The 15,153-nt window shown below is 40.9% G+C and overlaps 1 protein-coding gene across 7 annotated transcripts in view; it reads right to left on the bottom strand.

Moving 5' to 3' along the window:
* LOC147025870 (SH3 and multiple ankyrin repeat domains protein 2-like) overlaps window positions 1–15,153 on the bottom strand; it is a 545,479-nt gene that overhangs the window by 501,272 nt on the left and 29,054 nt on the right. For all 7 annotated transcript variants that reach the window (XM_085880768.1, XM_085880767.1, XM_085880769.1 and 4 more), the window contains exon 4: window positions 14,074–14,190. In XM_085880768.1, coding sequence (XP_085736894.1) covers window positions 14,074–14,190 — 117 coding nt within the window. The remainder of the gene's footprint in view (window positions 1–14,073; window positions 14,191–15,153) is intronic.

The following is a 15,153-nucleotide window of genomic DNA, read 5'->3' as shown; positions in this document are numbered from 1 at the left end:
CAGCAGCTCAAGCCCTTGAAGCTGAGAATCCAAATCCTTAATGGTGTTGCTTCAAGTGAATTTGAAGCAACAAACACCAGTAAACAAACTAGTTTAGTGTTGTCATCTTAGGTCACCACCATAACTGTTAGAATATTGGTCTGTGGAATGTTGAAATAACTGGCTTGAGGATATTTCATACGAATGAAAAGCTGAGCAATAAACCAAGGAAGTATCTCAGAAGCTTAAGCAACCCATTTCACACTGTCATACTCTTTTGTACAGATAATGTTCCAGCTTAATGAGTTCAAAGTGCTGTTAACAGTTTGTTTGCTTTTGGTACACAGAGTCGAGGCTCATGGAGGAGCCAGAACACATAATGGACCAGGATATAACAGAACATAGAGAACAGTGGAAAGATGGCGAGGAAGGGAGACACACTGACAGTAGGGTAGAGGGCCAAGATTGAAGGACACCTGGAGGAATAAAGGACATGGGGAAGAATGAGAGCAAGGGGAGGACACAGGGGGGTGAACAATCAGGATGCAGGAACAAACTCTCAATCACAGAAATGGAAAGGAAAATTGGGGAAGAAGTAGTGATGGAACAAAAACTACAATGAAGAGGAGGTTGAGAAAGTGAGGAAGCGGTGGTGAACAGCTGTCTTGAGATGGTGGTGAACATCTGCCTTGAAGCCCTGGATGGAAATTAGCAGCCAAATTCACTTTTGCATTTTCACACTTGATGGAAAGACCGTAATGAAACAGTCCCCATTATTTTGATTTCTCGATGAGACTCCACAGCTAAGCAAGTGTGTGCCCACGGACCCTCAGACATGATTGCTGGCCAATGGCATCCATTACCATGGCTCCGCTTCAATCTCTCCCTGGAGTGCACAAAAGGTGGCCGGAGTAGGTCGGGGGTAGCGAGAGGGGAAGTTTACAATTTATTATATTATCTTTGGGACATACCCCGAGTATAACAAGGTATGTTGTCATTGGATGGTGAAAGTGGATCCAAAGTAGTGCAGTCCATTTGTGTTGTTCGATTCCGAAGTGGGTTTTCCAAAGCCCATCCAGGGTAATCATAAGAGTAAACGATTGAATCATCCCAATTTTTCAAGCCACGTGATGCACTGCATCACACCCATGCAAAGTCACACCTGAGTGTTTTCTACTTCATAATTCGGAGTGCACAAGACATTACCTGCACAATGAAAAGTAAAAGTTTATCGTTTTCAGTCCAACAGTAAGAGCACAAACATAATGGAATGAACAGAATTCTGGGAAAGGGGTTCGCAGTTTAGTTTCATGACACTCAGCCCTCTTGGAGGAATGGCAGCGAACACCACCGAATCCCATTTGAACATTCTGTGGCACCATTGCACATCATCTTCCTGTCAGCATTTCATCCTCCACCCCCAGAAATACTGTGCACATGCCAGAAAATGAGAAATCAGGGCAACAAGAAATGGTGGTGACTAAAAATTACCCATGGACAGGTCATTGCAAGTTTCTACTGATGCAGCACCGTGGCAAGAATGACAAACAGCTGGTTAACGATCCCTTAATCAGAAAATGAAAGAATTGGACCGTAGACTAAAGTAATGCAAATCAGAAACTCAGGCCAGTTGAGCCAAGTCAATGGGTTGTCAATCAAGTTCAGGTCAGGTCCGATATGAGAGCATGTGCCGGAGCAGCGGATCGCTGTGTACACTTTCTGCCGGTACTCCAGGGGCCTCCGTCTGGCCATCCCCGAGGCAGATGCCTGGCCCATCCCCATCTCCTTGAGATGCTGATCAACCTGCTGCAACCACGTGGTACATGGTCGGCCAAATGGACTCCTCCACTCACGAGACTCCCTCGCTGAGAGAATCTGGTGAGCAGGATCAGCGTCAGGAAAATGAGCCACATGTCCAGACTGCCGCAGCTGACGCTCACAGACTATGCAGGTAACAAATCTCATTTGAGTCTCTCTCAGCAACCTATAGTTGGACAGAAAATCTTACCAGCAACAGCCAAGGATTCTCCGGAGACCTGGTACCAAAGGAATTAAGTCTCCATCTCAGATCCCTGGTCAGAGTCCAAGTCGCACATCTGGAGAGCAAGACTGGAAGCACCAAGGACCTGAAGACTCAGACTTTCGTCCTCCTGCACAGGTACCGGCAGCACCACACCCCATGATCCAGTGAATCCATGACTCCCTAGGCCCGACTCAGTCGCCTATTGACCTCTGGCTCACAGCCAGCAGATACGTGAATATCACTGCCAAGGGAAGTGAATCTCTCTGTGACCTCAACATCCTCACCACAAAGAGGTGCAGACAGGACAGCAGCATCCAAGATGTCATTGAAAGCCTACATCTTAGTTTTGACCCAGGAAACCCGTGATCACAGCAGCTCCGACTCCTCATTTAGCACCTTAAGTGCTCATAAAAGGATATCCAGAATCTTCGAAAAGATGACCGACTGCATCATCTGTGAAATCAAGGTCAGATATCTTGATGGAGTGGTGCTGAGGTGTCGTCCACCTGATGGCAGTCTCCTTGGGTTAACCTGAGGTGGTCCCTTTGGGTGGGTCCCTGGAATGTCATTTGAGGCTGGTCTTAAAAAAAAATCTGAAATCTTCCAATTTAACTGTTTACAAAATGACTACTTCTGAAACACATTTCTCTCAGGTGGGAGGGCTGGTGCGCTGCTGGTACAGTGCCTCCTGTAGGATAGGGCAGAAATTTTTGGAATTTACTCAGGATGGCGACAATGAATTAACTCACAGACTTTTCATTGCGAGTTACCGTGAGATCTTTGCGATGCAACACCCTGCCTGCGAAGCACCAATTGGACAGTTTATAGTCGTGTTGGGAATTGAATCCAGAGTATACAGCTCAAACATAAATGGAGTACCTCTCTGTCCCATCCTGTCAGGTACTCAGTCATTTGTCAGGACATACAGGTACCACTTATAAATCACAAAAACCATGCATACCATTTCCATCTCTCATCATTATATATGGAATAACCTTCATCTTTATTTTTTACCAAGCTTTGCTTTCAACGTTCTACTCGTGCCAGGCAAGATTTACTTCCATCCAAATTAATTTTCATAAGGTACGGTGAGATGTAACAAACTTTGGAATTCCGAAGCGAGACGAGAGTATGCAATTCATCTGTGCAAGCCGTATAACAAAAGTGAAAGTGATTTCTTATAGCACGGCAGTCGAGGGCACTTGGAAAGAAAGCAATTTTAATTCTGTTCTTATCATCGCTGATGCTAGTCGTACGATCAATTAGCAGATAAATTAGGGGGTCAAAGCAAATTTTTAAAAAACAATAAGAGAAAAGTGCTTTAGGAAAAGGTACAACTGAGAATCAATCTGTTTTCAAAACCCAATAAATTCAATGTTAAGTTGAGTATATCAGGATTGCTGCAGGTTGTCTCATTTGTCTGCACACGTCTTATTTAAACCTACAAAGATGTCTCAATGGTTGAAGTTATGTCTTGGCTAAGCCATGTGTGATATATGGCGAAGCACAACACTGGCCAAATCACCGCAACATTACTTTGAGCAGCTCTGAATGGGGATTGCAATAACGCCGTCACATCAAACACTATATCTGATCGGCCTATCACAGCTAAGGAGATCAACCGAAAGCCGAAGTGTGTTGAACTACATTCACATTCGTCCCAGCAAGAAATAAAAGACCTGGAGAACAGCAGCGAAACAGTCTGGAAAAAGCAAGTCACCAATTCCCAGCACGGTGCTCAGAAGATTGATGTTGAAAAGGTTCCGTTTGAGTCGAGCAAGAAAAAAATTGCCAAAATAGGATGGCAAGGGACCTCATGAGAACCACTGAAGTAAATGGGAGGTTTTTTCTTTTTGAACCCAGAAGAGATTAGCCCTTGAAGTGTCATACTTCTTCCCAGTTAAGCATTCCCACTTCATATGTGCATGCATGAGAGCCAACAATACAGGAAAAATTTCCAGGAAATGTCTTGACACTTCTTCATGAGAAATGCGCATCAGTCATGGAATTTGACTTCAGTCATCAGCAACAACTACTGCCAGCATTTGCATTTCCTCGAAGCAAGTGATCTTCTTGTGCCATCAAGTCGAACACCTTTGGAATATGCTCCTGGAAGTCCTCCAATTTCCGCCTGTCATTTGAAATCTGACGGCAGTGATAACATGAAAGCCTCCTCCGGCTATTCATACTCCACAGCAACAGCACAGATATCCGGCGGTGTCAAAACATAGACTGGGTGATTGCGCCGTGTTTCAGGCTGTGTTTGTTAAACAAAGGCCAACCATGCTGATTATTGAAAATTTGAATACTGTACTTAAGAATTACATCAAAGATGATCCAAAATATGGAATGAACGTTGCAGTCCTGGATCTTTTTCACATTGCAATTGAAGCATTGACTAAGCTGCTTCAAACTTTTCATTTTCTGATGGTTAAATGTGTTGTCAGAAGAAGCACTGATGCACTTCAGATGGGGTCAGAGATAGAAACAAGGCCTTAGCCCATTTCACATCCATTTCCATGATAAGGATTTTGTACAATTTGCATTATGTACAGTGCTTTCAGAAAGTATTCACACCCCTCGACTTTTGTCACATTTTGTTGCGTTACACCCTGTTTTTTTTTAAATGGATTGATTTTTTTGGCACCAATCTACACAAAATACCCCATTAATGAAAAAATGAAAACATGTTTTAAGAAATTTTTACAAATTAATGAAAAATGAAAAGCTGAAATGTTTTGCATCAATAAGTATCAACTCCTTTTGCTATGACACTCCAAATTGAGTTCAGGTGCATCCAATTCCCTTTGATAACCCTTGATATGTTTCCACAACTTGTTTGGTGTCCACCTGTGGCAAATTCAATTGATTGGACACGATTTAGAAAGAAACACACCTCTCTATACGAGCTACCACAGTGTATATTTATGTACAAGTTTTCCCTCTGAGGTTTTTATTAACAAAAGAAACGTATGAAATATTTGTTCGCATGTGATATTCCGAGGCTGCGTTCCCAGATCCTCATTTATTCCATAAGGTCTTAAGCTCACGCAACATGGTTTTCTCCGAACACGCCGTTTTCCAGGAACCTAACCCCCGTGTTGGACGATGGTTTACTATATATATACATATATATATATATATATATATATATATATATATATATATATACATACACACATATACACATATATATATATATATATATATATATATATATATATATATATATATATATATGACTTGCTTTGAACCAGTGATCTCAGATGCAAATCGACACTCGCCTTCACTGGGAAGACTTGTTCTTCATCCTAAATGGCATTTGAACCTGGGATTCCAGCATCCTGAGCCACATGCTCAGATGGGACCAGCAAACAGGCCAAATTATAGAGTCTGGAAACAGTAAAATTTCTTCGATTACAGTGAGGATGGAAGGGTCGACAAATAAGCAGAGATCCACCATGAGGAAAGCTTATATCAACATCAGATAACTTAAACAAAGGGCTGAAAAATTGAACAAGCTTCCTCCCACCCACTGTCTTAGGAGTATTATTCCAAACATCAATGAGGATTTTAGGAGTTTGTCCATGCTGCAACAAACGTTTACTCAAGGATTCCCAGATGGTGACAGTAACAAGCATCATAATCTAACAGCAAACAAGCAGGATTTTGATGTTTGCATCGTCAGACATGTTGTGCAGGGGTAGCATACATGCCTTCACATTCATTTCGTCTGTCTGGGTTTGATTCCTGACCCAACGGATATGAACGAGCTCATTGATTCTTTGTTGACAGTGCGTTGCATCAGGGAGTGGTTTTTGATGGACATTTAAGAACCCACGGTGTTTTTCATCAAAGATTAGTTGCATTATCGCCGGTAATCTGAACAAACTCCAAATCATTGACTTAACTGACTCGACAAAGTACAACTCTGAAATGAACTATGAACGTAAAATTTCCCCAATAAATAATTATCTTGTTTTCCTTGTTTTTTTCAGCTTCTTATTATCAGCAGGCCACATTAGGTGTGAATTACTCAGATCTTTTTTGCTAGTAACATCTGCAAGTATTGCCAAGAGTAGTACGCGATCGCCAGCTTGAGCTACTCTTCATCACTTCTGGTTTTCAGTTTTTGATGGTGGCAGCTTTTCTTCTCTTCTCGGAGTTTAGGTTCTGTCAAACACTTCCACCACCGTGGACATAACTTGAAAGATGTCTGGGATACATAACAACAACAACGAGAGAATTCATCAAACATCGAACGGTACCCCCATGCAATCTTGAGAAAAAGGACAAGAGAAGGGTTACTACCTCCCTTTTCATGACCATTTCAATTTTGTATATGTAATGCCAAGGCTTGTATAAGAGCTAACACACAGAACGTATAACAAGGGGAGCAGGAGACAAGAGGAGCAGGAGAGGGAAGCACAAAACAGTGGGGAACAGAGGCATTTGGTGATCTGTGGAAGGGAGAGGGATGGGGCAGGACACAATATGGACACTTCAGGGACTTTCAGGAAGAAAAACAGTAAATTTGAAGGAAGTGGGTTTGGGGTGGATTAGCAGGGATAGAAAAGATTGTGGTTTTGGATGGGGGGAAATAAGCGATGGTTGTGAACAGCTATTTTGAAGACCTGCACGGAAGAGTGGGATTGAAGAGAGTGTGGGAGTTTGTTCCAAAGGCGTGAGAAAATTGGAATGAAAGAGTAAAGGTGAGCAGTATTTCTTGATTTTGATAGTTTTACCAGAAGGGGGTTGCTGGCGGACCTTGAGCACCCTGCAGCAATATGGGAGGGACAGATCGTAGACAGAGCAGAGGGAGTGGGGCAGGGATGGAGAGGAGACTGGAAAAGACAGAAAGACCACCAACCTGCCTCCGGTGAGAGAGTGAGAAACCCAAAGACTCAGCCTCATCGCGGGAGATACCAATGATCCTAAATGCCTTGGATTCCACAGCATGAAGCAGAGAAAGGTGAGAGGCGGGAGCACCAGCCCAGAGGGGAGAGCAGTACTCCATCAGGCTGTGGATGAAAGCTTTGTACATGGTCAGGAACTCAGGTGCATGTGGTCCTGGTCAGGGCCATCGAAGCTTACCCATGCATTTGTGCAATCACAAACCTGTTAACTATTCTCGAACAATTCTCGACCAAAACTAAAGATTTTGGAATGATCTTTGCAAAACGATGCACTTTACAGACAGATTGTTTTTGGACATAGCTCCGTCGCTGCATCACTCGGTGCCACCATTTTGTATGAATCTTGCTGTTCCTCCATCCTCAGAGCACACGGTAAATTTGATTGGTAGAGATGATGTACAATTTTGCCCAAGTACTGCTAAACTGCAGGTTCGTGTTTCGATTTGTGTTCTACCGTGTCCAAAATATAAATATTTTAATTGAAATAAGGTAGTTACTCGATCATACATTGAATCAATTGCTTAACGTACACGTGCGGGGAAACTGCAGTAGCAGCAAATTGCTGTGTATTCCAGCTGTGTATTCCTCTACAAAGTACAAAATTTCTCAACAAAAAAATAATGTCGTCACAAAATCATAAGAACATCATGCCAGACAATTTTTTTCAGTGTTTTTCTCAAAACATAATTAAAACGTAATCGAATAACCTTCCATTTATAACGTTATAAAAACATTAAGATATTACAAAGTATCATCATAAACTTTGAAATGTTTTTTTTTAAAACGTTTTCAACATGCAATGCTTCGTGTTAATGTTTTTGAAACCTACACCAAAATGTTTTCACACCTCACCCTTTTACAAATGTTGAGAAAATGCTTCGTTACATTTCCACGTACTTTAGATTTTTTGTTCATTTCACATAACAAACCACAAATTCAGCGCGCCTTAACACGACGAATCAAACTACACCTTTTCACTGTTCCTTCCCTCACTTAATGAGAAATATGATGCCTCCAGGTGGTTGCACCACTTCCTCGAGAGTGGCAACAGTGTTACTGGCACATTGGTAACGAGTCCATATTAAAATGACGGGTTTACCGCAGGGGTCGGTATTTTCCTGCTCCCCTGTGAGATAATCATGTCAAGGCTGTAATGGAGGATGAACATCATGTGCTTGTGAACGATATCACACAAAAGCAATCTTACTCTGACGACTACGAACTACAACCAAACTACAATTGCACGTTATTGAGATAACATTGAAACCCTCCACCTGTGCTCTCTTTCATAATTCATTTGTTGCTACGTTATCAGGAAAAACAGTGAAGACTCAAACATACCGACGAATGAGGAAAAGAGCTGGGAAGTCCTATCAGTTGTGTGCTGTCTACCTTAAGCAAACTCTGACAAATAAATAAATAAATAAATATCTATAGTCCTATTATTTTACAACAGAAGATAAAGAAATAGTAAATTCCGTAGAATCAGATTCTGGGGTTTAGGAGGAAGCAAAGATGTGATAGAAATCAATACAGACAATTCAGGGAAACCTTAGAGTTCAATCGAGGTGCAGCTAAACATCCATCCAATGGACGGCGCACTCACTGAAGCAACATCCTGCCTGCAACACACTTCTTCTTGTGTATGAGGAAAAAGGCTATGGCGTAACACCAGTGACTGAAGTCACAGCTATGTCGTTGATGCAACGCCCTCTGTCGGCTCGGACAGGAATTTTGAATTTGTTCATGGTGCCGGCGATAGCTCACCTACTTTAACGTGCACCAACTACTGCCAGCAGATGAGACGCCGCCGAGTTTAACGTCCATCCGAGGGACGGCACACACATTGTGAAACACCGGGACGACAGTTTATATCTGGGCTGAGATTCAAACCCAAGCTAGACAGCTTAGTGTGAATGTGTGTACCTCTCGTAGTCTCGGCCATCCTGCCAGTCCTGCAATCCACGATTAGCACAGGATAGTCTGGGTAGAAATCAAACTCAAACTTGACAGCGAAAAGGCAGTTCGACTAATCAATGAACTATGAAAGTTAAAATTTCCTCAATAAGTAAATGTCTTGTTTTCCTTGTTATTTTTAGCCTCTTATTATATCACAGCAGACTGCATTGAGGGTTAATTACTCCGATATTTCTGCGAGTAACCAGAAATGTGGTGTTTTTGGTTTGCTGAAGGTGATGTGCCATTGGGCAGGCTTCTTGCATATATATATATATATATATATATATATATATATATATATATATATATATATATATATGTATGTATGTATGTATGTATGTATGTATGTATGTATGTATGTATGTATGTATGTATGTATGTATGTATGTATGTATGTATGTATGTATGTATGTATGTATGTATGTATGTATGTATGTATGTATGTATGTATGTATGTATATATATATATATATATATATATATATATATATATATATATATATATATATATATATATATATATATATATATATATATATATATATATATATATATATATATATCCTGGTGTTGGCGCAGTGGTTAGGGCAGCGGCTTGGGATCCAAAAGGTCCTGAGTTCAAGCCCCGTTGGGCCACTGAATTAATACACCAGGGGGTTGACTCAGCCTGTCATCCTTCCAAGGTCGGCGAAATGAGTACCAGTATACTGGGCCGGTGTATACCCCCGTTAAAATAGGTGTACCATATCCCTGTGTCGTAAGAGGCGACCAGGGTTGCGTCAGGAAGGGCACCCGGCGTAAAACATGTGCCAAATCACAATGCGCATCATACGGATGATCCGCTGTGGCGACCCCTAATGGGAGCAGCCGAAAGAAGAAGATATATATATATATATATATATATATATATATATATATATATATATATATATATATATATATATATATATATATATATATATACATATATACATATATACATATATACACAGTGGGGAGAACAAGTATTTGATACACTGCCGATTTTGCAGGTTTTCCCACTTACAAAGCACCGAGAGGTCTGTAATTTTTATCATAGGTACAATTCAAATGTGAAAGACAGAATCTAAAAGAAAAATCCTGAAAATCACATTGTATGATTTTTAAATAATTAATTTGCATTTTATTGCATGAAATAAGTATTTGATCACCTACCAACCAGGAAGAATTCTGGCTCTCACAGACCTGTTAGTTTTGTCTTTAAGTCGCCCTCCCATTCTCCACTCATTACCTGCATTAACTGCACCTGTTTGAACTCGTTATCTGCATAAAAGACAGCTGTCCACACTCAATCAATCAGACTCCAACCTCTCCACAATGGGCAAGACCAGAGAGTTGTCTAAGGACATCAGGGACAAAATTGTAGACTTGCACAAGGCTGGGATGGGCGACAGGACAATAGGCAAGCAGCTTGGTGAGAATGCAACAACTGTTGACGCAATTATTAAAAAATGGAAGAAGTTCAAGATAACAGTCAATCTCCCTCGGTCTGGGGCTCCATGCAAGATTTCACCTCGTGGAGCCTCAATGTTCATGAGAAAGGTGAGGGATCAGCCCAGAACTACATAGCAGGACCTGGTCAATGACCTGAAGAGAGCTGGGACCACAGTATCAAAGAAAACCATAAGTAACACACTACGCCGTCATGGATTAAAATCCTGCAGCGCACGCAAGGTCCCTCTGCTCAAGCCAGCGCATGTCCAGGCCCGTCTGAAGTTTGCCAATGACCATCTGGATGATCCAGAGGAGGAATGGGAGAAGGTCATGTGGTCTGCTGAGACCAAAATAGAGCTTTTTGGTTCAAACTCCACTCGCCGTGTTTGGAGGAAGAAGAAGGATGAGTACAACCCCAAGAACACCATCCCAACCGTGAAGCATGGAGGTGGAAACATCATTCTTTGGGGATGCTTTTCTGCAAAGGGGACAGGACAACTGCACCGTATTGAGGGGAGGATGGATGGGGCCATGTATCGCGAGATCTTTTCCAACAACCTCCTTCCCTCAACAAGAGCATTGAAGATGGGGCGTGGCTGGGTCTTCCAGCATGACAACGACCCGAAACACACAGCCAGGGCAACTAAGGAGTGGCTCTGCAAGAAGCATCTCAAGGTCCTGGAGTGACCTAGCCAGTCTCCAGACCTGAACCCAATAGAAAATCTTTGGAGGGAGCTGAAAGTCTGTGTTGCCCAACGACAGCCCCGAAACCTGAAGGATCTGGAGAAGATCTGTATGGAGGAGTGGGCTAAAATCGCTGCTGCAGTCTGTGCAAACCTGGTTAAGAACTACAGGAAACCTTTGATCTCTGTAATTGCAAACAAAGGTTTCTGTACCAAATATTAAGTTCTGTTTTTCTGATGTATCAAATACTTATTTCATGCAATAAAATTTTCAGGATTTTTGTTTTAGATTCTGTCTTTCACAGTTGAAGTGTACCTATGATAAAAATTACAGACCTCTACGTGCTTTGTAAGTGGGAAAACCTGCAAAATCAACAGTGTATCAAATACTTGTTCTCCTCACTGTATATATATATATATATATATATATATATATATATATATATATATATATATATATATATATATATATATATATATATATATATATATATATATATATATATATACACCAGACAATAAAGAAGATTTCATCATCTCCAGAACAGAGGCATACATCAGACGTTCAAGTTAAGCTCGCTTGTCTTGCGTGCCACTCAAAAGCCTTTGGTCTTTCACAATCCGGGCGCATCCGCAAGCATTGCCAAGAGTACTGCAAGATAGCCAGCTTACGCACCTCTTCATCACTTCTGGTTTGTGATGGTGGCAGCTTTTCTCCTCCTCTCCGAATGACTTGCTTCCATAGTTAAGTAAACTGTTCCAGATTTGGGTCTGTTTGTTGTGCACATTTGATCAAGTCGATTTCTTATTTTGAGGGAAATCCGCATGCACATCTTCTGGCTGATGACTTCACTCTCTGCCGGAGTATCCCCCATCCTTCAGATAGGAAGGAAGAAGCCTCTTCCCTCTATGTAGACCTTCAGAGAATCACAAGCTTGTCAACATTGAAACACATATTGCGAGTGTTGGACTGATATCACACTCTCACTCTGTCTCTCTGAAGGACCATCTGGCGAACCCACCCATCTACTTCCTTAACAAACCTCTCAAAGAGGTTCAGTGCCTCAAACTTTTGGCCTCACCTTCAGCCATGATCTCTCTCGGGGAAACAACATATCTAAGTCGGCCTCCAAAATGAGCCGCCGACTGGGCATCCTCTATGGTGCAAAGTCTTTCCTTGGCAAATTGGAGCTCATATCAACATACAATGCCTTCATCCACAGCTCGAGGGAGTGCTGCTCTCTGCTTTAGACTGGTGTGCCTGCCTCAAACCTTGCCCTTTTTACCTCCGCCACCGAAGGTGAAGGAAGTTATGTTTTCACCCCTTTCTGTCTGTTTGTTTGTTGTTTGTTTTTGTGCAGGATATCTCAAGTTGTGGACGGATTTGGATGAAACTTTGTGGGCACGTTGGGTGTGGGACAAGAAATAATTGTTCAATTTTGGTGAAGATCCGAATCTGGATCCGGATCTGATAATTTTTAAACTGATTCTTCACCATTGAGAGATAGGGCCAAAATATATATATATATATATATATATATATATATATATATATATATATGTATATATATGTATATATGTATATATATATATATATATATATATATATATATATATATATATATATATATATATATATAAATATATATATATAAATATATATATAAATATATATATATATATATATATATATATATATATATAAATATATATATATATATATATATATATATATATATATATATATATATATAAATATATATAAATATATATATATATCTCATCATCATCATATTTCAAAAAAAGTATTGGGCCTGATATGTTCTCGTGGATCAGGCATTACGTGGCGAAGGTATGTACTCTGCCGAGTGCTCTTCAAGTTTATGCTGTGGAAACCAAGGACCTTATAACCATAAGTATCTCCGTGATGAACCGGAATCTCTGGATGTGGTGCTGTCGTTTTACAGACAGGTTGGTTGCCTCTTTGTCTCTTACCACCACCTCATTCATTGTGTACCCTCTGCCCTTTCCTTGCACTTATGAGTGACAATATTTTGCAGTAACAGAATCTTTCAGATGTAGTCATTTATTTTGTCGATACAAGTGTGTGTTTTTTGGTTTGTTTGTTTTTTACATACCCGTGCATGCACATGCACCTCCATCCTTTTCTTGCTATGTTTGAGCTTGTGTCCAACTTGTTTGCCCCATGTCCTCCTCGCCCCCCCCCCCCCATAAACGTGAACTCATTCTTTCTCAGGTGCATTCTCCCTCCAAAAGGTCCTCTGTCGTGTCCCTCTATCCTGTTGATGTTGTGTCCCCCTCCCCACGTATACGCTCCGATCTCTTTGTTCTGTTGTGTTTGGTCAATCCTGTATTCTCGCTCTTCCACAAGCTTCGACTTCATACACAAAAAAAGAATGGAGTCTCCATTTAGGGATGTGTGCCAGACAGAATTTTTTAGTTGGATGCCACTCTGCAAAAACACCACGAGGAGAAAACACCACGAGTGTACGACCGCTCTTGTAATCCTGCTGGGTTTGAGGAAATTGCAGTGTGCCACGTTACACAGTGTCAGCCGATGGCAATTCATTGTAATAAAAATGCTACAATTATCGTTGGATGTGCCATTGAAAGGCAAGAACTGTACATCAAAGCTCGAAAGCAGACAAGCTAGATACGAACATCGGCAAACAATGAGCTCATATGTTTGAAGGGCTATATGTGACCAAGGCGGTATGGCATTGTAGTAATGGATATGGTAATATAGTTATTATGATTAAAATAATTATCAACATTGTTTGCAAAGTTTAGGTATTGCTAATGACATATTTTCATTAATGTGGATTTTTAACCCTCATTTTATTTCAGCTGCAGAGCACCTGGGTTCCCATTCGAGTTCAGAGCAGCTCATGTTCTCCACACATGACAGAACAATGATTAATGGTTGGGGCTTCCTCCACATCTTTCATTTTGAATGGTATTATCGGCTTCACTGGTGTTAACAATGACTTAAGAGTACTGTGCTGGCATCACCACACACCTGGTTGTAAAGAGCGCACACGTGCAGAGCTGTGTTGCCCGACGCATTCTGCACATGTGTGCTCGCTCCGTAGAAAAGCAGGTGCTCCAGGTGCTGGACATTGCCATAGCGACAGGCCTGGTGGGAAGGTGTGAAGACAAGTGAGGATGTTATGGCGAATCGGTCTTGCACAATGCTCCAATTCTGTCGCTATCGAAATTACACAATTAAGTAGCACACCATTGTGACATGCTGTATATATATATATATATATATATATATATATATATATATATATATATATATATATATATATATATATATATATATATATATATATATGGTATGCACATGTAAAACACCCAATGAAATGTCAAATTTCACAGAAGATTTAATGGTTTGCACACATTTAAATCGCACACTTCCAAGCATCACATTTCAACAATTATGTGTTACACCAGGGGAATTGATCAGCATTGATGAGCTATTAGTAGTCGTCCTGTGATATCAAACACCAATGTGATAAACATAGTCATTAACTAGAACGGGACTCGGTAGAGTGCGTACCTACGCTACGCTGAGCAGTTTCCATTTGGTATCCCACTGATAGGCCGGCTATGCATTCGGACCTGAACCAAAATCGAATTGGTTTGTTCTTTTCACCTACCCAATTCATCCACCTAGTTTTGTTATAATCCATCCATAACATTTTTATGTATCGTAGTATGTATCGTTTTTGGCCGAATCGTTTGCTGTTTGTTTTTTTTGTTTTTTTAGTAAAGAATCACTTTAAAAATAAAAAAATTCTCATACCCAGATCAGGCCAGATCTTCACGAAATTGTAATAAATCCGTTCTTGTGACACGCTCATCTTGTGTACCAAGTTTCATCCGAATCCGTCCCTAACTATTTAAGATATCGTTCTCACAGACAGACAAATTGGGGTGAAAACATAACCTCCGTCCACCTTCGGTGGCGGAGGTGCCGTAATGAGTGCAAGTCAGTTTGCTGGATAGGATATCTACATATAGCATAGCTATAGTTAATAGCAATCCCTTTGCCTTGCACCCAGGTAAACGAGACCATTTATGAGTTTACAGA

This window comes from Eptatretus burgeri, chromosome 5 (genome assembly GCF_056783735.1).
Source record: "Eptatretus burgeri isolate ZD-2024b chromosome 5, Ebu_testis_v1, whole genome shotgun sequence".
Lineage (NCBI taxonomy): Eukaryota > Metazoa > Chordata > Myxini > Myxiniformes > Myxinidae > Eptatretus > Eptatretus burgeri.
The sequence above is the reverse complement of the archived record's forward strand: the minus strand, read 5'-3'. Positions and strand labels throughout refer to the sequence as shown.